This window comes from Eptatretus burgeri, chromosome 5 (assembly GCF_056783735.1).
Source record: "Eptatretus burgeri isolate ZD-2024b chromosome 5, Ebu_testis_v1, whole genome shotgun sequence".
NCBI lineage: Eukaryota > Metazoa > Chordata > Myxini > Myxiniformes > Myxinidae > Eptatretus > Eptatretus burgeri.
The window spans coordinates 43950900-43974729 of NC_140965.1; the positions used below are offsets into that span (position 1 = coordinate 43950900).

Genomic DNA, 23830 nt, shown 5'->3' on the forward strand with positions numbered 1-23830 from the left:
TGAAGTCATCAGGAGGAACCTGGATCGGATTTGAGTCTCAGCTGCTACTCTTCTACCCTCAAACCTATCCGGACACAGCCAAGTGAGCTTTATTTAAAATAAATAAATAAAATTCAAAAATAACCAAGATCAAATTTTTTTTATAACTCTGGCTGCCAGACCATGTGTCCGATGAGGTGTAAATTTAAAACATCTATTCCTCATCACTACTAGATCATAATTGTGAAGTTTCATGTCTATTGATGAAGCGGTTCAAGAGAAACAATTTTAAAAATATTACACTCAATCCAATATGGCTGGGAGACTTATTCGATTCAATAACTGGTGGAGTTATTTAATTATATGTAATTTTTTTTAAATTATATTCAAAATATATGGCTAATGTGGCTATCAATTATTCCTGAACATCCTGGGATCCCCAAGGCTTGGGGAACATGAGTGTGATGTTTCTCCTCGATCTGTGCAGTGGTTCTGGAGAAGAGATCTTTCAAGGTTTTCGGTAAGTCCAATATGGTTGCCAAACTACGTGACCTGTGACATCATTGGTGGGAACGTTTTGCTCCTCATGGATCGGAGGGCTTCGAGGGCTGTAAAGTTTTGCTTCGATCGGTTCAGCCATTTCAGAGAAGATTTTTGAAGGTTAACAACAACAACAACAACAACAACAACAACAACAACAACAACAACAGGCTGCCAAACCACATGACCAATGACATGATCATTTTTTTATGTCGACCAACTTTTTCCAAGATGAGAAAAAAAAATTCATCCTGATCAGATGTAGCATTCTATGCATGCAATTATGACGTCATAACAAAGACTCCCTTAACATCATTAAATTAAAAAAAAAAAATATATATATATATATATATATATATATATATATATATATATAAATAAAAATCACATTCCCCATTAGGTGTGATCATAAGGGTGATACTTTGCCCCGAGCCTGGTTCATAAATAATGAAGGATGTGCATGTGCAACTGTGCACTTTATGTAAAATAATCCATCCTTGAGCAGTTTTGGTGCCGTGGACATTCCTACTGCAAACCTCGTAATAGTTGCTTGCCTAAAGTAAGAAGCTTAACTTGTGAGCAATTGATAGATATTTTGACCGCTCCGTTCCTCAAACGAGTTTCGACCCTTTCAGCCAAGAACCTCTCGAAACAGTGGGTCTACAACAGTGAACGTGGATCTATATTAGTCGATCCGCAATTTCAGCTGTGTCCAGACGGTCAGGTCAGTCAAGCTGGCAATGCACCCTCACTTTTGAAACTTTCTACTTCTAGCTTTTACAACTTCCATTACATGTACTTGGTGTACTTAGAACTTGATGTACTTCCATTACATCATAATGCATTAAATCATGAGCACTTTACCTTGCAGATGACACGCACACGACCCAGCACGTCCATTTTGCTTCCCATTGAATCGAGCTGTTATACAAATCCAGGCACACTCAATGTTGTAACCGATTCCCCACGTGGTCCTACTGCACTCCTGAGCAACGAGTGGAAATGTTTTAAAATAAATTTATTTGAATGCTCCACCAATGCTTTTACTGAAAGAAGGAAATTGTATTTCGTGTCATTTTGTGACTTTAAAGAATACTCGTTTTAATCTGCTAACCATAGCTCCCTGTGTATATGTCTGATAATTTAATAGTGCCGAGCTATTTTAATGTATCGAAAACACACACACACACACACACACACACACACACACACACACACACACACACACACACACACACACACACACACACACACACACACACACACACACACACACACACACACCTTAGGTCTAGTTTTCATTGAGTGTTAGAAGCGAGTACATCCGCGGTCCAAAAGCAGAATTTCCAGAAAAGTAAAATAAGGAAGGAATTTTTCCTTTTCTAAAATAGCATTTTCAAGCACGCCCTCTGGAGGCCATCTATGTCTGTTCCTCGATCCTACACAGGTGCAAACGATTTAGTAAAAAAAAAAAAAAAAAACTTTTCTGAAAATTGTGCTTCGGAGTTTGCTCAACACCTGCAGTGTGACCCCGAAGAGCTCCAGATACCAAAAGTTTTGACCATTGGAGATGGTTGCCATGGTGTTTGAGATTCAACACCCAGAAGTTTTGAGTGGTGAGAAGCTCCAAGAGGATCAAGTTTGGTGGGAACTTTGGTTCTATTCTCAATAGAAACACCGAAGGGCGAAATGGTATCAATTGTGGGAAATCATGGTTGTATTGATGTGCAGCTAAAGCAGGTTGTTACTGTTGTCATCATGACTACTGCTACTACTACTTCTACTCCTACTTAGAGGTACACACACTCACCTCTAAGCTGTCTAGCCTGGGTTCGAATCCCGACCCAGCTATAAACTGTCATCTCGGTGTTTCATCGATGTGTGTGCCGTCCCTTGGATGGATGTTAAACTGGGCGTCCCGTCTGCTGGCATGATTTGGTTGGACTTTAAAGATCGCACGGTGTCTTTGTGAAGAGTAGGTGAGCTATCGCCAGCACCGTGTACAAATTCCAAATTCCTGCCCTAACTTACAGAGGGCATTGAATCAGTGGCACAGCCGTGCCATCAGCCAACGATGCCACTGTGTAACCTTGTGCTGCATACAAAAGAACTAACTTGCCACTACTACTCGTGTGCCGTACAGGAGACAGGGATCAAGTCGGAAGAGATAAGAACGAGGGACATATCTTGAAAAAACAAAATACACATTTCATGATGTACGCATTCTCAAAAAGAGTGCCACGTCCAGTTTCTGTCCCTTGAAATCCTCACCTTCTATATGGCTTTGAAGGTGGCCAGCAATACAAGGCTTTTGTCTTGAGACACTCCACTGACACCTTTCATCCCTTCAACATTATTGTTGGACCTCCTTGCTACTCAAGGGACCACTTCAACAGGCTCTGTGTGCATGACACCCTCATGACTCTCAGTGACAGTTTTTACCAGTGATGATTACCCCCTAAAGGTTGGGGGGGGGGGGAGGATCGCAATACCGACCCTTGAAGACAACTCTCAGGGGTTCCCAAGTTTTTCTGACAAGTTGATGAAATCAGCTGAAAAGTGGAAGAGCAATTGACAAACAAACAAGAAGACGTTTCCCACTTTTCTGGAATATCTTATCTTTGGGTAAAGCTTATTGAGCAATTGGGAACAGACCTCTAATCCCATTTTATACAATCAACAAATCGTGACACCAGCTATTTATGGATGAAAGGATATATATGTTTTCTGAATAATTCTCCCCGTGATTCCGATCGGGTACATTCTGCATAACTTACAAAGACTTTAGGTGGAATCGAATGGAAGACATCCAAGCACAGAGAGAATATTCAATGACAGACCAAACCTTCAATGTTTGGATTATTATTTTCTTTTTGTTTCTTTTATAGTCAAGGCTCATGGAAGACCTGGAACACAGAACGAATCATGAAGCAACAGAACGAAAGGAACAGAAGTTGGATGGAGACGGACAATGGGAGATGTGGGTAAGGTTGAAGGACAGGGGAGAAGGCAGGGGGTGGATCAGATGGATGCAAAAGCAAACTCTGAGGAAGGAAGAACTGGAAGCTTGGGTGCAGAAGGGGGGGGGGGGTGAAGGGGGAGGGGTGGCATAACGGAAGGACAAAAGATCATGGTTTTGGATTGGGGATGATCTGAGATGGTAGTGAACAGCTATCTTGAAGAATGGGAGGGGGGAATGAGATTGAAGAGAATGCGGAAGTTGGTTCCACAGGCAGGAAGAGAATGCGGAAGTTGGTTCCACAGGTAGGAAGAGAATGCGGAAGTTGGTTCCACAGGTAGGAAAAGAATGTGGAAGTTGGTTCCACAGGGAGGAAAAGAATGTGGAAATTGGTTCCACAGGTAGGAAGAGAATGTGGAATTTGGTTCCACAGGGAGGAAAAGAATGTGGAAATTGGTTCCACAGGTAGGAAGAGAATGTGGAATTTGGTTCCACAGGGAAGAAAAGAATGTGGAAGTTGGTTCCACAGGAAGGAAGAGAATGTGTAATGTGGTTCCACAGGTAGGAAGAGAATGCGGAAGTTGGTTCCACAGGTAGGAAGAGAATGTGTAATGTGGTTCCACAGGTAGGAAGAGAATGTGGAAGTTGGTTCCACAGGTAGGAAGAGAATGTGGAAGTTGGTTCCACAGGCAGGAAGAGAATGTGGAAGTTGGTTCCACAGGTAGGAAAAGAATGTGGAAGTTGGTTCCACAGGAAGGAAGAGAATGTGTAATGTGGTTCCACAGGTAGGAAGAGAATGCGGAAGTTGGTTCCACAGGTAGGAAGAGAATGTGTAATGTGGTTCCACAGGTAGGAAGAGAATGTGGAAGTTGGTTCCACAGGTAGGAAGAGAATGCGGAAGTTGGTTCCACAGGTAGGAAGAGAATGTGGAAGTTGGTTCCACAGGTAGGAAGAGAATGTGGAAGTTGGTTCCACAGGCAGGAAGAGAATGTGGAAGTTGGTTCCACAGGTAGGAAAAGAATGTGGAAGTTGGTTCCACAGGTAGGAAGAGAATGTGGAATGTGGTTCCACAGGCAGGAAGAGAATGTGGAATTTGGTTCCATAGGCAGGAAGAGAATGTGGAAGTTGGTTCCAAAGGTCTGGTCACTACTCCAAATATAACCTGACTGTTAACCCTCATTTCTACACAACTGCTTCTCTCTTCGAAGTCACCTTTCTTCACCCAGTTCAATTGTTCTTATCAGACATTTGAGAAAGTCACGTACCACCAGCACTATACCAATTTGTTATGTCGAAAAAGGAGAGCTACCTGTCTGCCCAGTATGGATTTAATCTCAACTTCCAAATTTGCTTGTCCCAAGTCAATAAACCAAAATATTATTGTAATAATAATAATAATAATAATAATAATAATAATAATCGTATTAATAATATGAGTTCCCTTTCAAGGAACTCCAACGCAGCAGGAGGCCATGAGGCCCATCAAATCCTGTGTTATTATAACTAACCGATGGTTGTTTGTCCATGCTCTTCTTCTTCTTCTTCTTCTTCTTCTTCTTCTTCTTCTTCTTCTTCTTCTTCTTCTTCTTCTTCTTCTTCTTCTTCTTCTTCTTCTTCTTCTTCTTTTTCTCTTCCTTTTAGAAGTGGTGAGGTCCAACGGCACCAAACATCTGCCCTGCTTCGACCACATCACTCCTCCACTTGACCCTGTCCTCAGCCAACTCTCTCCACTCTCCAACCACCCCTACCCTATTGATATCACTCCTCACATAATCTTCCAATCTCAACCATGGTCTACCTCTTTTCCTCCAACCTTGCTCCCTCAATCCATCCACTCACTTTGCCATTCTCTGTTCCTCTATCCGCACCAAGTTTTCCAGCCCACTTCAGCCGTTTTTTTTTTTTTTTTAAATCAATCTCCCTGTCAAGCTCATCTGCACACCAATCTCCTCCATCAGTTCATCCATCCTCCTTATATCCACCGTCTTGACTCCAACAATCCTCCTGACCCGGTTGTTCTCGCAGACCTGCAACCCATGTTGTCTCTCTGTCAGCTCTATCCATTTTCAAATGCTGAGCATCAAGCAAGGGAGCAGCAAGTACCACTTTTAACGTCTTTTGGCATTACTCGGCCGAGATTCGAACCACCGACCTCCCAGACTCGGAGCAGACTCTCCAAACATTACGTCACCAAGGCAAGTTAAAATCGGCTTAATAATCCAACACGTAAAGGGGGTATCCTGAAGGACATGCAAAAATTGGCAAAATCTTTGCTGCACCCTCCGTCCCACTCCCCTTTTTCCCCCCATCCCTTGAATGTTCCATAACATTGCTCTTCATATGGCCTTCTCTTGCTTCCCCCAAATTCTTCCCCACCCATCATCTTTATCAAACCTGCTTTCTCAACCCACCTGCTCATTTCCCCCACCCCTTCATACAATATCTTAGTATTATAGTGAGCGGCCTGTGCGGCAGCGAAACTGGCAAAACGTTCATATTGGCAACCCTTGAAGCTAATACAAGCTTTTTCTTCTCATCCCTCTGCCTTCCCTATTTGCTCCCCTTCTGGGATTGGCGGGAAGAGGCAAACAGCGCCGGAGGTGAGCGGCACGTGGTGACGACTTACACAAGCCGGGGATAATCCATCACTCACGCTGACACCTTGCACAGGTGATCTGGCCCGTGTTAATTACAACTTCATTTAAATACAAATTAAATAGTAATACCAGACAGGAGGGGGCTCCCAGAGGGACCAAACCAAAATCTGCCCAGCGGGGAGACCCATCAAGCGCCTCCTGTACAATCCATTGCATCCTTGCTCGTTTCTCCAACACCCGCCGTGCCAGCCCCAATGCCCAAGCTCTCCATTTATCAGGTCTTGCAGTCAACAATGTAATAAAGTAATTGAAGCATGTTGCAATGTAAAACAAAGCGATGCCGAAGCACAACCACGTGAAGCAACGCTGTTCAAAGAAGAAGAAAATTCTAATTCATCTCAATTTCTCGCTCTTTTATGTAAATAATCATCTTGTTGAAACAGGTTGCATTAAGTTTATCAGTGATCCATTTCACAATATGCTGAAAGAGCAAGTCCAAAACTGAAATGCCACTCACTGTTAGATGGAACTGCCTCCAGATGTCAGGACAGTCCTGCAATGCAAGATATGCAGAGAGAAGAAACAATGATGAGACAAGTGATGCAGTGCACAAACACGGACAGAATCTACATACGTACGCACGAGATCAATATTAAAAGCAGTTTACAAAAAAAGGACTCTTAAATCAGAGACGAAGCATCGTCGTTTCTTGCATTTGCAGGTGGCAGCACCGATGCAATCATTTGAAATGGATGTAAACCTCGAGGGTGGCTGGAGTTTGTACAAAGGGATTCAAAACCACGTGTCGTCGCCGACAGATGTCGAGTGCCACGAAACAAAAAGGTGGAAGACATTTTTCATTTGATGACAAATAAAACTCGGCAAAATCCGACCAACTTCATCGAAGTGGCCAAACGGCGTTTTTCAAATCTCGTGGATTTAGAAATCACAGCTGATGATCCGGGCAGTTGGGAAACCGTCAATTGCTTATAAGTTAAGGTTATAACCTCAAAAAACATCGCTTTTGTAAGTAGTTACCAGTACATGATATAACTGTGTTTATATGTAGGTGTGTGTGTTTATGTGGTATTTATATGTGTGTGTGTGGTTATGTCTGGCTTCCTTCTTGGGACCATGGTGCAGCAATTGGTCTGTATTTTGATATATTTACATCCAGGTTGTTACACGTTACACGACTAGTGAAATAACAAGCTTCGACTTGCATTCTCTCTTTTTACGTCCGCCACCGAATGTGAAGGAGGTTATGTTTTCACCCCTTTCTGTCTGTTTGTCTGTTTGTTTGTGCACAATATGTAAAAAACTTGTGGCCAGATCCGGAATGAAATTTTATGGACAGGTTGGGTGTGTGACAAGGACAAACTGATTAGATTTCGGTGAAGATCCGGATCTGACGACTAGAATTTTTAAAGTGATTCCTCACCATTGAGCGATGGGGCCAAAATGATATATAGCACTATATCTCAAAAAGGTGTGGACAGAGTCAGATGAAACTTGGTGGACATGTTGGGTGTGTGACAAGGAAGAATTGATTCAATTTTGCTGAAGATCCGAATCCGGATCTCACCATTGAGAGATAGGGTGAAAAACAATTTAGAGCATGATATCTCAAAAAGTTGTGGGCGGATTTGGATGAAACTTTGTGGACATGTTGGGTGTGTGACAAGGAAGAATCAATTCGCTTTTGGTGAAGATCCGAATCCGGATCTGGATACGAGAATTATTTAATTTTAAAGTGATTCTTCACCATTGAGAGATAGGGCCAAACACTATATAGTACTGTACCAGCACGATATTTCAAAAATGGATTGGGGTAGATATGTTCTCGTGGATCAGGCATTACGTGGCGGAGGTATGTGCTCCACCGAGTGCTCGTCTCGTAAAATCTCAAAATACAGAATCCCTGTATTGGCCGACTAAAGGCTGCAGAGCAGATCACACAAATATTGGCTTCAACAAGCATATCGTCCCTTGTGCAAAACGCTTTCCTTAAGCCGCTGTCACACCTTGACGATTTAGCCAGCGTATGCCGACCTATGAAAAATTTGCCGAACCAAGTTGGCACACGTCGAATACGTTATGGGTAAGTTGTGTATACGTTAAGAGCACGCTGAAAAACGAAGTATGCTGTCACTCACCGTATGGCTCACACGTTCCGCTACGCTGGGAATAAGTTATAAGCATGATATGCGATCGTTGAAACACGTCGACACACGTTAATTGTAAGTTACTCATAAGTCGAAACATGTCGAGGTAATGTTTAGCATCCCCGAAACTTATTTTCTCCGTCAAGGCACATTTCTTTTTTTCTCCTTGACTCCGTGAAGGCACGTGACGAAATATCTGAAGTTGTTCTTGTTGTTGTTGTTTTTTTGTTTTTTTTAGTCTATCACGAATTTTAAAATATATTTGGACATTTGCTTTTAAGTTTCGACGTCGACGTGACAATATCCTCAAACAGAAAATATTCACAGAGGAGGAACTAAGAATAAGACATGAGCAAACTGGAGAGGCAATCGGACGTGACGTAACTGTACGTGACGAAATATCAGAAGTTATTGTTGTTTTTTTTTTTTTAAACGCTGCCAATACGCCATTATACGGTAGCTGTAAATTAGAAACACGTTCAGTAAGTTCTGTGGTCGCCCGGAAGACGTCAATCAAATATGTCTACATACGTCAATATGCGTTGGAGGTACGTTACACATAGGTTCAAAGCACGTTACTCATAGGTTAGAAATAAGTTTCGGTTATGCTAATCATTACCTTGACATGTTTCGACTTATGAGTAACTTACAAGGAACGTGTGTGAACGATCGCATAATGTGCCTACAACTTATGGCCAGCGTAGCTTTACGTGTGAGCCATACGCCGGCATACGTCGTAAAATTTCAAGCATGCAAAAATTTGAGGGCAACCACAAAGTACAACGATTAAAGCCAGCGTACTACGACGTGTGGCAGTGTTTTTCAGCGTGCTCTTAACGTATACAAAACTTACCCATAACGTATTCGACGTGTGCCAGCGTTTAAGACAAATTTTTCATAAGTCGGCATACGCTGGCTAAATCGTCAAGGTGTGACAGTGCCTTAAGCTATGCTACCAAGCTGAGCTAATATTGCAGGACAAGGACATGAGGAGACATTGGTGTATATGAAATGACTTACGAGTACATTGGAATAGGCTTTGGCAAAATCAACACGGGAGATGGGATTCGAATCAAGACTGCCAGAATCGTGAGCTTTTCATCTTTTTGTTGATCATCACTACTCTGTCTCGACCGTAAGTAATGTACCGGCTCCTCAAGCACCGTCCACCGACACGAATCCAGAAAAACCAAGCATCTGTAAGGTCTTCATCGTCAAGTGGCCATCAAACTGTGATCAAGCATTCCGCTAAAGTTGCTATTTCTTTGCCAAGGTTTGCACTGAACTGGATTTGAGATCGAACGATAAACCTTGAAAACTGACCTTTGATGGGACGTGCAATTCGCAGCCAAAACTAACTTTGGCTTCATGAAACATCAATCGGAACCAAAATAACGATGATTGTAAAAAACATGAAAGTTGGATTCTCGGTTCAAACTTTCTTGCGTTCCTGTTCCTTTTCCATTATTTTTCACTGCAGTGTTTCAGACATGTTTTTGCCGTTGTAAACCAAGTTATTTAGCCTCCGTCGCTCCGTGTAGGACAGGAATGACGAGACGCTTTTGATCTACATATTTTCACAATGCCTCAATGAACAGCTACGTGTGCGTGTGTGCGTGTGTGCGTGCGTGCGTGCGTGGTCTTGAGCTTGGCTCATGACAGCTCCTGGCCTCCTACCACAGAGCCAGCATGTAGCAACTAAAAGTGTGCTACTTAATGAGCTTATATTAATTGGTAGGAGTCAGCAGTGGTGCTGCCACAGTTGACTGTGCGTTCTGTGTGTTGAATGGGTCAGGTGCAGGGAGCACGGTGGGGGGGGGGGTCCACATCCCTAAACAAATCCCACGAGAAAAGGCAACAAAAGACATGCAAGTGGGTCCTTGTTTTCGAGACCTTCTTTACTTTGTGCCTGACTTTTTTTGGCCCACAAATGTTCTTTCAGGTGGAATTCTCTTTCGCTTTAGCCCCAATTAAACCATTGAGTTTTGCGACTATTTCTCTTACTCCAGTTTTCCTGCTGGGGCACATTAAAATCAGGTGAAGTTTAGTTGTTCTCACGGAACGTTACTATTCACAGCTGAGTAATACAAGCAACATTCATGTTCAAATATTGACAGTAGATTTCTTTGCGGCGACCATTTGCTCCTCCGCTTGAACGATCAATGAATCCGAGTCATTTTACTGGTATTCAGCGTAAATTATTTAAAGCAGTGTGCAAACCTTCAGGTTTGTGCAGATAAATTCTTCATGGAAATACAGTAAAGCATGTCATGTGCAGCTGCCCCCTTCCGTCAAGCAAAAATACCAACAGCAGAGTTGAAGGCTAAGATAGAGGGAGACTTGGACAAACAATAGGTGTGGGGAGGATTGGGGGCGGGGCAGCAGAGGATGCAGAGAGTAGACAGGATGGATACAGAAGAAAATCTCAGGAGGGAATACTGGGAATTTAGTACGAGGAGGAATTGGGATGGGTTTGTGGGTGGGGGGTTAACGAGGACAGAAAAGACCATGATTGTGGATGGGGAAGAAATGAGATTGTGGTGAACAGCTGTGTTGAAGACCTGGAGGAAAGAATGAGATTGAAGAGAACGTGGAAGTTGCTTCCACAGCCAGGAAGAGAATGTGCAAGTTGGGTCCAAATGTTTACGTTTCGTATTCTATTCCATTGATGGGCCGTATGTGCGTGTAGACGTGAACCAAAATCAAATCGCACCGTTCTTGTCTCCCACCCAAGTCATCCACCAAGTTTTGTCATAATCCATCCACCACTTTATGAAATATCGTGCTGTATATCGTTTTTCGCTATATCTGGCAATGGTGAAGAATAATTAGATTCTCAGAAAGGGATCCGGATCTTCACCAAAAATCGAATCAATCCGTCCTTGTCACACACCCAACCTGTCCACCAAGTTTCGACCGAATCCATCCACAACCTTTTGTAATACCTTGCTCACACACAGACAGACAGACAGACAGACAGAGAGACAGACAGACAGACAGACTGATGGGGTAAACACGTTCGTGGAAACATAACCTTCGTCCACCTTCGGTGGCGGAAGAAATCATTCTTTTACCAAGATAAGACACGCTCGGCGGGGCTATTTCTTTAAGCCCTTCCATTTTCTTCCACACTGTTTCTTCTTCTTATTTCCCCATGCACTGCAGTTAACACACGATGGCAAAGCAAGTCCACGTTCAAACAAATTAACAACTAATCCAAGACTGTCGTTGCAGTGAGTCCTGGAAGGCTCTGACTTTTTGGACAACGAATCAATATATGCCTTTTGCGTTTAGTTTAATCACCGCTGTGACAAAACTGTTTAATAGAGCTGAACTTTTCGAAAGAAAAATGCAGACCAGCAGTTTGCATCTTCTCGCCACACGGGTGTACAATGACAAATTGGTCACAGAAGAGGAAAATAACTCCCAAAAACAATGGAAATGCTAAACTGACTGTGAATGTATCAAAGTGAGAGCACCCCAGGATTATTATCGTCCGCAGTACACGACACCCCCTCCTCGTGACTCGCGATGCAGACGCCGGAAGATCATCAATTACTTTTGAACGTGAAACGATGGACTATGTTAACTCGAGTATAGCCATTGCTAGCATTCGGCAAGTACGGCCACATGATAAATGTGGTTTTCTCTTCAAAATGACAATGGCAAGAATACTTGGTCACATAAGAGAAAAATGACCGAAAGTACGGCTCTGAGAAAGTTTACTTTTTTGTGTACTTTTATTATTATTATTATTATTATTATTATTATTATTATTTTTAATTAATTTTATTGCAAGGCAAATTGGTGGCATTACTTTGTGTTAACTTGTGACCACTATGGATGCATTTTCAAAAGTTTTATCAGCATTTAACATCTAAAAGCAAATTTGCATCCTTTTGTCAAGAAGCATTGTTAAGATTTTGCCGAACAATAAAAGCTAACAAAGACAGATCCTTGAACCGACCTCCGTAATCACTCTGATCCTTCGAACAAATTACACAAAAAATAAAGCAAATACAAGTTACTCCTTTGTTTCCCTCTCACGAATCACGACTGCAATGCACGTATGATGCCCTCTGTGGTTGAGGTCTTCAACAAAGTTCAACCGAAGTAATCAAATTTTCGTATTATTTCATGCAAGTACGTGTGCAACGCAAAAACAAAGCTCAATGAGCATGCAATGGTCAGACTACAAGATATATAACTGTTAATGTACGAAGAATATTTATTTCAAGAATGGGTTTTCTCATGCGCTTGACCCATGCCTTGCATAAAAGGAAGAAAAGATGACAAAAGTGCGACTCACACCCTCGCCCACCCCCATCCCTTCACAAACTGCCCCCCCGAATCCACATCCAGCATATGTGGTCACCATGCTTCCCAAATGGATTGTCGTTTCATGAAAAGAACAGCAGTCGACTTCCGTTTAATTCCTGGCAAATCCCAACCGCCAGGCTGTGCCCTTTTAAGAAAACGGGGGTGTGGGGATGGAGCTTTTGCAGAGAGGAACCATTCACGTAGCACGTGGTAGCCCGAGCATCTGAACACGCTCGCAACAACGCTATCTGCCAAAAGGCGCAGATTCAACGTATTCCAAAAGAAAAGCTTCCGAACGTAGCGTGCCATTCACTGTGAACGTCAGCACCCTGCATGAATTGCGACAGCAAATATAAATGAACATTCTTGATGCATAATCCTGTTGAAATTCTGACTTTTATTAATAATAAAAAGACGTTTTATTGCCTCCTTGATGAAGAGTGTGGCTTCACTTGTTCCGAATTACAGCAAAATGAGACGCTGCGAAGGGTTATATATTGCAGCAAATTTACAGCACAGTACGAAGCGTTATTATAGTAATTCACTCCGGACAGGAATCAAAAAGGCTGCATGCCAAACACCATAATTAAAAGCTTATGACCCTCAGAAGCCAGAAGAAAGAAAAGCTTCATTACAATGTGCAACAAAACGCCGAGTTTCAAATATTCATGCGCACACGCAAAACGCACATGATGAACATCTATCGCGGGTTGATGAAAACATGTCGCATGTTTTATCATGCAAAACCGCTTTTTCTACCAAACTAATAATTGTAAATTAGAGATAAGACAAACACCCACCACCACACACTAACCCCCCCCCCAAAACACACACACTAACACACACACACACGCACGCACGCACGCACATCTTCGCTTGCCTTTGATCTGCAATTTCACCGAAATGCACCCGAGTTCAAAAGTTAATTGCTAAACCTCATTGGATTGTTTTTTTTTCTTGAGTGGAGTGAAGCTTACAATCCCGAACCAGGAAGAGCAAACCAATTACATCAAGTGGTGTGAAGAGCCATTCACAAACCCTATCCAACATATGGGTGGAGTGGCCTTTTCTTGGCAATCTCATGAATTTTCATGAAGTTGCAGCGTTTTGTGTAAAGGGACCAAGATCAAATTTTAGCAACCCCCTTAAATGCCTCGTTTGATACTTTTAAGCCCCTTTTTTGCCTTCTTCTTTGGGGTGTTTAGTAATCCAGTCGTTACTACAGCAACCACGTAGGGAAGTGGAAGTGAAGGAATGCAAGTGCCTGCCTTCAACCACTAGCTGTGCAACAATCTTTTTCCCAACATCCAAGATAAAGCATGGGAAGAGAGTGCAAGAAGTGCTGTAAAGTACAACAGAGAGGACAAGTGAGCAAGCAATGCCCCCTCAGCAACAAGAACCGCTGTGGCTAACACAGAGTTTCTGCTCTCAAAACAAAGCGGAGCCAGAGGCAGGAATAAATGCAGCCTGGTAAATAATCAGTCAAAAAACAATTACTTTTTTCAGCCATCTTCGAGAAAAAAAACCCCTAAAACCAACAAACAGTGGACTATTATATGAATTGGAATGATGTAAGAAGGCAAATGAAGAAACCAACCATTGACGGGATGTAAACCGGATATCGCAGCATCATGGTGCTAAGACAAGATTCATACTTAACAAGGAGAACCAAGATTCATGGGAACGATTATTGCAAGGCCTCTATCCTGACGACATGTAGGGGGAAAAATATCTTGACGACCTAACGACAATTGTTACAAGGACCATCTTCGAAATCAAAGCCTTTTCCATTTAAGAAAATAAACACTGACGATGGGATCAAAAGACCCCCTAAAAATCCATAGAATGTAGATGTGACTGGGATTCATTCAATCGGTAATTCTATTTGCTGGTTGCATCAACACCAAGGAATGGCTGGAGATTAGGGCAGGGATTTGGAATTTGTCAGGGGTACAACTGGCACAAAATGGCTGACAAATTTAAAAAAGAAGAAAAAGGCAGCATGGGATCTTTCACATCCACCGACATATACGAGCCAACTGTGCAGAAGGCATTATATATATATATATATATATATATATATATATATATATATATATGTATATATATGTATGTATATGTATGTATATGTATGTATGTATGTATGTATATGTATATATATATATATATATATATATATGTATGTATGTATGTGTATGTATGTATATGTATGTGTATGTATGTATGTATGTGTATATATATATATATATATATGTATATGTGTATATATATATGTGTATATATATATATATATATATATATGTATGTATGTATGTGTATGTATGTATATGTATGTGTATGTATGTATGTATGTATGTATGTATATGTATGTATATGTATGTGTATATATGTATGTATATATATATATATATATATATATATATATATATATATATATATATATATATATATGTATGTATATGTATGTGTATATATGTATGTATATGTATGTATATGTATGTGTATATATATATATATATATATGTATGTATGTATGTGTATATATATATATATATATATATATATATATATATATATATATATATATATATATATATATATATATATATATATATATCCGCCTCCGTGTGCCTGCGCGCCCGTCCGCCTCCGTCCGCCCGTCCACCCGTCTGCCCGCCTCCATGAGCTTGCACGCTCGCCCGCCTCCGTGCGCCCGTCCGCCCGCCTCCGTGTGAACGCGTGTCCGTCTGTCTCCGTGCGACCGTGCGCCCGTCCGCCTTTGTGCGCCAAGCTGCCAGTCTGCCCAACTGCTTCTCTGTGTCTATCTGCCCCTGCTCGTTTTCACCAAGTGTTCTTGTCTTGTCTTGCATGCGATATGCATATAAAGCCCCCCTTGAGCTTTAATTAGAGTAAAGAACTGGAGAGCAAAGAGCAAAATATAAAAGGGAAAGGGCAAGCGCAGGTTTAATTGTTTTTTTTTTTCTTTCAAGATTAGTACGTATTGCATACAAACATACCATCACCAACAAATGGCACAGCACATCAAATCAGCAGGAACAAATCACTGAATGCAACTTTTAGCACTACAGGGACCTTCCACAGAGGCCCTGCCCATTGTTGTGGATGAGGCTAATCAATAAACCAGAGATGAGTCCACGTTAAGTCTATCCCTTCAGTGGTGTCAATGAATGGTGAAACTCCAATCATCCACACATGCAGAGCACTCTAAAACCATAAGGTTCGCAACAACACATTGAATACTTGAGGACAGAATAAGAAATAATTGGCTTGGAAAACGAATCATCTCCAGCAATGGAATCATTCCAGAGCTCATCAACAGCGATTTCTCGCAGCGATGCACGTGCATGTAATGTACTTCCACTGCTGGAGGGGCCAGCTGACTGGTCTGATCCATCACATCGTGAGATGCTTTAGCAGCTCAGCAGGAATCCCACATGACAGCTCACAGGAAAAACTGTTTTGCTATTGCAAAATGATGATGCAACCGCAAGTCAAAACAAATATTACAGTGCATTTTGTTCACCTCATTTTCAATGGATCCCTCCTCACCACCCCCTACCCCCCCCTCCATTAAACAAAATGACCATCAACTAAATTGGCATATTTCTAATTGTAGGTGATCTACACTGTTGTGCAAAAGTCTAAGACTTTTTGCATTTTTCTACACTGCTGCGTAAAGAAACTAAAATTTTATGTTCAAGAGACCATTATGAAAAATAAAATCTTATTCAAACAACCAAAATATACATAAATACTCCCATTGAAACATTTAAAATCATTCCTTTATTTTATAGGCGTATAGATATACTTCCTTGATATTGTTGCAGTTCTGTAAAACCGCATGCCTCCACTCCAAGGCAATGGCACACAATATAGAGCGATCCGAAGGCAGTGATTTCAATCGTATGTGTATTAGTTAATCCTTTCCACATGTCTCGTGGGTAAAGGGGAAAGATGCGTTGCGTGGGACTCCTTCAGTTAGACTTCTTAGACCTCCTTAATCTTCAACCCTTGCAGTTCTTCCACTCTTTTGCTACGCCCCTTTCTCTCACATGAAACACTCAAGCAACCACACACGCAACAAACCAGTAAAGACAAATAGTAACCAAACAAGTGCGCCGTGAGCACTTCATTTGCGTCTGCGCATCAATTCTCAACTGCCATTTCACCTCAAACCTTATCCCACATCCACCACAACCACTTCATACGACAACTAAAAATCTCCACAACAACCCACACCAATATTTTCTATTACAAACGCGACCATTATTCACAACCTCGTTACAAGGAACTTCCACCTCTTCCCCACAACGCCAAAACATACTCCGACTTCACGTCAAATGCCACAACGTGCTCCTGCTACTCAACAACCGCCTCAACTTCCACATACTCATCGAGCACTTGCCACAGCCTCAAAGGACGCGGAGGAGATGAAGGTCGTGTTATTTTGGGGCATAATTCGAAGCGCGAACGTGCGCTGGAGAACGTTTAAGGACCTCTGGGAAGCGCAGGAATTTCCCTAACATCCTGTGTTTGAATGAAGGCCAGCGCATGTTTGGATCCAGAGGGCGCCTCCAAAAACCACGGCTTATGTAAAAGTCGGAGCTCCGATGCGTGCCCCTGTCGGCGGGCAACTGAGCCAGATTTCGCACTCGGGCCTGACTGCGACCGCGATGGACCAGTAGGGGAGCTCAATTTCGTTAGAGCCTCTTTTGATCCGATGTTTGGCTGTTCCCCTCATCCGGGGCTCATAAGAGGGATAAACGCTGCTCATTTCAGAGCAGAGTATCGCCAGGAGGAGAGTATTGACGGGGACAGGGCTGGAGAGATCACCGAGAGCATCACAGGAGAGAATATCGCCATATATCGGACCTCACCGGGGAGACAGGCGGCGCAAGGACAAGTGTAGAGTCAGCATGACCAGGCGTGGGGTCACACATTGCTGCTACGAGCCGGGACTGCTTCCACGTCACTCATTTTGGTTGCATCCTGCAGTGACACTTACAAATACAGACTCTTACACTTACGATACAATTACACTCTTACAATTTACGATAGGATCATTTCTCTCACGCATCTTTCTTCGACCAACTATCTCTCGTCCACCGTGGACGCAAAAGAGCAATCAACACGGGCAAGCCCAATCAACTGTTCTTTTCAGAGCAGAACTGAAGAGTGAACCAAACTGACCTGCACCTTACACTACGCCACACCCACATCACATTACACTTGCACCTCTCAAACACATACCCTACACACCCTCACTATTTCTCCCTCCTGCCGTTTCCTAAGTGTTCTGGGCTGCGCAGGTCTGCCAGCCACGCCAGGTATTGCGAGGTCGTTAATCCTCAACTGTTTCTATCTCTCTGGGTTATCTCTAATTTTCCTCGGGTTTTTGTGTGTGTGCGCGCGTCATGGCGCCTGTTGTAGCATAAATTAAGACTGTGTAAGAAAGAATATTCAGGATAACTCTGCACTGTGTCTTCTTTTTATTTTGTAAATTTTGCTTGCCTTTTTGCCACAACCCACAAATTCCTTTCTTTCCCGACTGTACATTTGCAATAAATCCACTTACCATGCCACATAACTTTCCTCGCTCCTGGTTTAAATAAATGTGTTGTTACAAATGTTTCCAGCTCGTTTTTGTCTTCTCCTCCATTGGTCTAGCATGGCCCGCACCCGAGCTTAACCGGGACGTTATTCCCCAAGAATCTGTAAAATAGCTGGTATGTACTTGGCAGCTCCACCCAGCTGCAGTTGATCCAGTAAGTAACCTAAATAACGCAAGAACGTACCGAGAGCAAGATTCCCCGATGAGGAGGTCATGTGTCCTTAGGTAAACGGTTGTTAGACGGAGGACACTAAGTCACGTGGTCAAGTTATTGGTGTTCAGAGTCGATTAGCGACCTGCCGCGACACTAACTTATTCATGTGCGACGGCCTGCCATTTCTGGTGAGTCCAGAGAGGAACCCAAGACAGCCCCTCCCTCGTGATCCCCCACACCTGGTTCGCAACAATATAAATGATCTAAACACCTGAACCTTCTGCCAGATCTGTTGTCAATTCAGCACTCGCCTTCTTTTATCTCCAAGTATTGCTCATTCTTGTTGGACAATTTTTTGGGGTCTTCCAGTCCTGGGTATGTCAATTACAGATGATACTTCTCTGTGCTTGTTACCCCATGCGGCACGCACATGCAGCAAAAAGCAGGGTTAAGCAATTGGTTCACTTCTGTCCGTCCGTCCGTCCATCCACAAACATCAGTTTATGATCGAGGAACAACTTATTTCAATTGAATGATATATTTTGAACACAAATCGGAAAACGAATTTGTAGTTTAGCAGTACTTTGCTAATTTGTCCCAATTCGGCTCTGAATTCGTCCCAATCACACATGTGCAGAGTGGTGAGATAAGATTTTTTTAGTCTGTCTGCCTGTCTGGCAAGCAAACAAGAATTAAAATCAGTTCAAAGAGGAAACTTACTGTTTTTAAGGACATCATAAAGGACACAAACAACAGGCATGAAGAACTAATGTAATGTGTTAAATAAGGTGGTGGAACAGATGATGGATGGATGGACGGACGGAGGACGGACGCACACCGAGACCAAGCTCCTTTACCATTTATAGATAAGATTGTAAAATAAATCCTCCTGTGATTCTGGAATTTTTAAACACCCTGCATTGTAACTCCTGAATGTATCCAAGACGTTTGCGCAGCATATAACATTTTGTATATCACATTTTGTGGAAGCACACTTTTTTAAGAGAACAAACTCCTTCGGTTCTCTCTCGGGATTGTTTTATCAGAAGTGGCAATGCACACAGTAACAGTTGTATAAAGAGCCCCAGAGATAGTGGTCATTCAGGATAATAAATTGATTATCCTTGGTGTTATAATCTTCACATATGAACCACTTTGGAGTAAGCACTTGAGCTTTGCCAAATAATACTTACGGAAAAAAAACTGTTCTTCATCCCTGATAGAGGAAGATTTTTATCCCCATGGTGAAAAGCCAGAGGAATGATGGTTGATGGCCTCCTCACTTAGCAAACAAGTGCTAAATATGTATGTCAAAATTTAAAGTGCATTCCTCTAATGTCTGGTGTGGATGCACCCACTTCCTCTAATGCACCCACTGCCTGGGTGCACGTACCTTTACCAATCACACACGTGTCCCAGACTCTGTGCAATTATTCACAAACACACTTAGGCCATCAGCCGTAAACTGTATCGTGCAGTTTCGTTCCACTCATCGGGGGGGGGTTAGACAAAACCTTGATAATATGATAGTATATATCCAAATACATAGTATGCAAAAGTTCTCCACTCAAATAGCTGCAGTTATTGTGTATTTTCATCTTGAAAATCGATGCATTCCCCGCGCTCTCTCATTTGAATTTTCTCCACTCGGATCACGTGTGGGCCATGTGACGCCTCGACAGCCAATAGATCGGCTGACATCGGTATGCAAATTTCGTCAGACTGTCATGTGACCAGCTAAGTTGTTCAAGATGGCAGCTTCCTGCAGGGAGGAAATCACCGGCAGCAGATCGGCGATTTATCGGTAATTTTTGATGAATATGGCCAGTGAGGACGCTACCCCAGTGTATTATTCAACAGGACAATGTAGCGAACGAAGAAGTCAAACGTTTTACGTCTGAAAGATGGGATAAATGGAGAGAAAGTGTCAACAAATGGCTTGTCTTAGACGGTCACGAACGACGTTTAGCCGAGAGTGCTGGCGCGGGAGGACTAACTTCGATCATGGGCCTATTGTACCCGCAGTGCCGGCACGGGAGGACTAACCATTGTGCAACGCCAGCGCATCGACCCATCAAATGAACTCCATTGACCCTGCCTCGGACAGCTTTATATATTGCCGGTCAAACACGGCCGGACATTACATACATACGGCCGGCGGAGCAGACAACTGGGCAATCGAACCGGCGCTGATCGACACTTGAGGCGCACCCAGTCAGCGCGAGGATTGACTTTGCCTCATCGCCAGTCATGTGGCGTCTTCGTCTGGGAAGAGCAACCCTCGCCTCGCCATCGTCAGGATTGGCCTTGGGCCAGCCCCGCAGGGTTGAGTCGATGTAACGGTGCGCCGGGCGGTATCGTGTGTCGCGGAGAGTTGATTCAATTATATTTATATATATTTACACCCATGTAGTTCGGCTCTAGTGTTGAGGATGTTCCAGACCTCACGGGGTGGGGACCCAGCCTCCTTACCCATCACCGCATCAGCCCCAAGACGGCCCCGGCTACTACAATACGGAAAGCGGGGTAACCTAATTTTGGCTTTTCATAGGAGTTGCAGGTAAGTTGCTAGCCAAAGGATGTGTACTGCAGTTCCGTTGCATTGTGAATCGGAAGTAAATATAACTGTATTTGCAAGATCAAAGCAGATATATACATAATTATCCGTCATCAAGAATTATCTGTCATCACAAGGTGGGAGGCTAGGAATTCTCTGAGCTGACCAGACGCGATAGTATCTATTTTCCTACCTAGGCATCACTTGGATGACAAAGGTTAATTTGCATCAGGGTTTATCCAAGCTCGAGTGTAGCTCTTGAAGCATCATTCATGGTGGTATCTCCCCTCAATTACCACACAGTCTCGACCCTGAGTGTGAAGCAATATATTCTTCCCAACAGTATCATTCTTCAACTTTGCCACTTCAATCAGTTTTCCTGAAGAAAAATTGTAGATTTGTCACCGATGGGCAAAACACACTTTTGCTTTTGATGTTAATGCATTTTTGGGAATTTAAGAGAGGCGATAACAGAGCAGACAGTCAAGAGACATGAGAAGTAAAAACAAGAAATGGGATGGAGTAAAGGGCCTGGGGAGACTGAAGATTTAATCAACACGAGGCCTACAATGTTTACATACCTGCTGTCTCAGTTTCAGCCTGGCATAGTCTATCCATCACTCTCTTTCTTTGAACCCTGCAGTATTTATCTGCTCTATTACAAATGAGGCAGACAGCAGGAAGGACGTGTCGCCGTGAATTCTCAACATGTCCAGCAATGTTCGATGCAGAGCGCAGTTTTTTTGGCGATGGTTCATACATGCAATCATCAACAATCGCAGTCTCATCGTGCATGGTTTGTGAACAACGTTTCTCAGCCCCACGTATTCTTTTTGCATCGATGAAGCGACGGTAGCAAGTGTCGTGATAGCCCAGATGACTCGGGATTTCTTTACACTCGATATACTCGTGCACTCTCGGCTAAACGTCGTTCGTGACCGTCTATGACGAGCCATTTGTTGACACTTTCTCTCCATTTATCCCATCTTACAGACGTAAAACGTTTGACTTCTTCGTTCGCTACATTGTCCTGTTGAATAATACACTGGGGGAGCGTCCTCACTGGCCATATTCATCAAAAATTACCGATAAATCGCCGATCAGCTGCCGGTGATTTCCTCCCTGCAGGAAGCTGCCATCTTGGACAACTTAACTGGTCACATGACGGTCTGACGAAATTTGCATACGATGTCAGCCGATCTATTGGCTGTCGAGGTGTCACATGACCGACACGTGATCCGACTGGAGAAAATTCAAATGAGAGAGCGTGGGGAATGCATCGATTTTAAAGATGAAAATACACAATAACTGCGGCTATATGAGTGGAGAACTTTTGCATACGTATGTATTTGTATATATACTATCATATCATCAAGGTTTTGTCTACCCCCCCCCTCCCGATGAGTGGAACGAAATTTGATTTTCAGGCACTTCCTGAGCCATGGCTGATGGCCTTCCTGGCTCATGGTCCTGGAATCCCAAGTTTATGACAAGGAACAACAAGATACTATGATCATTTGTACTATGTTGAATTGTCCATTATTTAAATGCCATGTCTTGTGTTCATTTGTCCATCGTCTACTCATACTCTCATGATTCCTGGAAAAGTACACTTGTACCTTTGTCATCCACATAGTTTGTGCACAAACTCATCCATGAGGCTCGGCGAGTTGTAGACTTGCATTAAAACGAAAAGCCTTGGAAAAGAATGTGGGAAAGATAATTGCAAACATATTAAAAAAAAATAATAACTTGTTTATTTGTTGTCATTACTTAATCGAAATTCTTCTCAAAGGCTCCATTTAAATGCATCTGCAGTACACAAATATCTTAAAGTCAATCGCATGAATAGTAAAGTTTTCAGGCAGGAGGAGGGACTATCTGTTGTCTCTATATATAGCTGTACACCACAACTTGAACTTTGCTGACAAATAACACAAACCTTAAACCTGCATCAAAACTTGCAGCAGATGCTATTCAAAAATAAATAAATAAATAAACAAATATGCAATTTCATGAAGTGCCTGGAGCAAAGAAAGAAAAAGATACTTTTTAGGGACTACATTTGTGGGTCTCATAACATCAGGTATGAAGAAAACGTTTCAATGGCAAATGGTATTATCGAGAATAAAAGTGATAACGTGGTAAAAGTAGCGAGTTGTGGGAGGAGGTAAAAGGGATGGGGGGGGGGGCGAAATGGCCAATGATACCACCGTGTTCCTGTAAACGTGAGGCCGAGAACTTAGGGACGTGTGATCATGCTAATTTTCTGTATTTTAAATATGTGCACCCCTAACAGAATAATTATTGGGAAAACAGCTTATAGCGATTCAGGCATTATTAATATTTAATCAATCACTTACCCACTTTAAAAGCAAGTCAATGCAGGAGAATAAAAACAATCGATGGGATTACAAGTATAAAAAAAAGTCCTTCCATAGTTAAATATAAATAATAGCAACTGCAAGGGTGCACAGGAGGGAAGTGGCCACAGTGCGGCAGACACAAGCCATAAAAAGAAGGCATGGGCCTCAGTGGGCCTCAGGCATCACTAACCGTAATCCTGTTAAACACGAGAATGGGGCTAATTAAAAGCTTTGGCCTCACAGGGACTGAGAAAGGGGGATTGAGGGTGGGGGGGGTGTCCAGAGGGTTTGTACGGGGAGAACGCTGAAAGGGAACGGAGCGACATCTGTGCAAAAGGGTGGCCTGGAGTCTGGGATTAGTGCAATCCCTTGTGACCGACTGTAGACGTTGCTTCTTCCCTGCTCTGTTTTCCTTTGCCAGCAATGATACTCAGCAATGTAATGACTCAATCCCGGCATAAATAAATAACAACTACAAATGCAACGTTTGATGCAAACCATGACAAATTTCTTTGAGGCTACAGACATGTGCAATATTTGAAAAAAAACGAAAATAACTGA

At 42.7% G+C, this 23830-nt stretch overlaps 1 protein-coding gene across 8 annotated transcripts in view; it reads right to left on the bottom strand.

Moving 5' to 3' along the window:
* ZCCHC7 (zinc finger CCHC-type containing 7) overlaps positions 1–23830 on the bottom strand; it is a 430079-nt gene that overhangs the window by 142377 nt on the left and 263872 nt on the right. For 7 of the 8 annotated variants that reach the window (XM_085881648.1, XM_085881650.1, XM_085881651.1 and 4 more), the window contains one exon: positions 6593–6628. The exons of the other annotated variant lie outside the window; for it this stretch is intronic. In XM_085881648.1, the coding sequence (XP_085737774.1) occupies positions 6593–6628 (36 nt within the window). The remainder of the gene's footprint in view (positions 1–6592; positions 6629–23830) is intronic. 8 annotated transcript variants of the gene reach the window in all.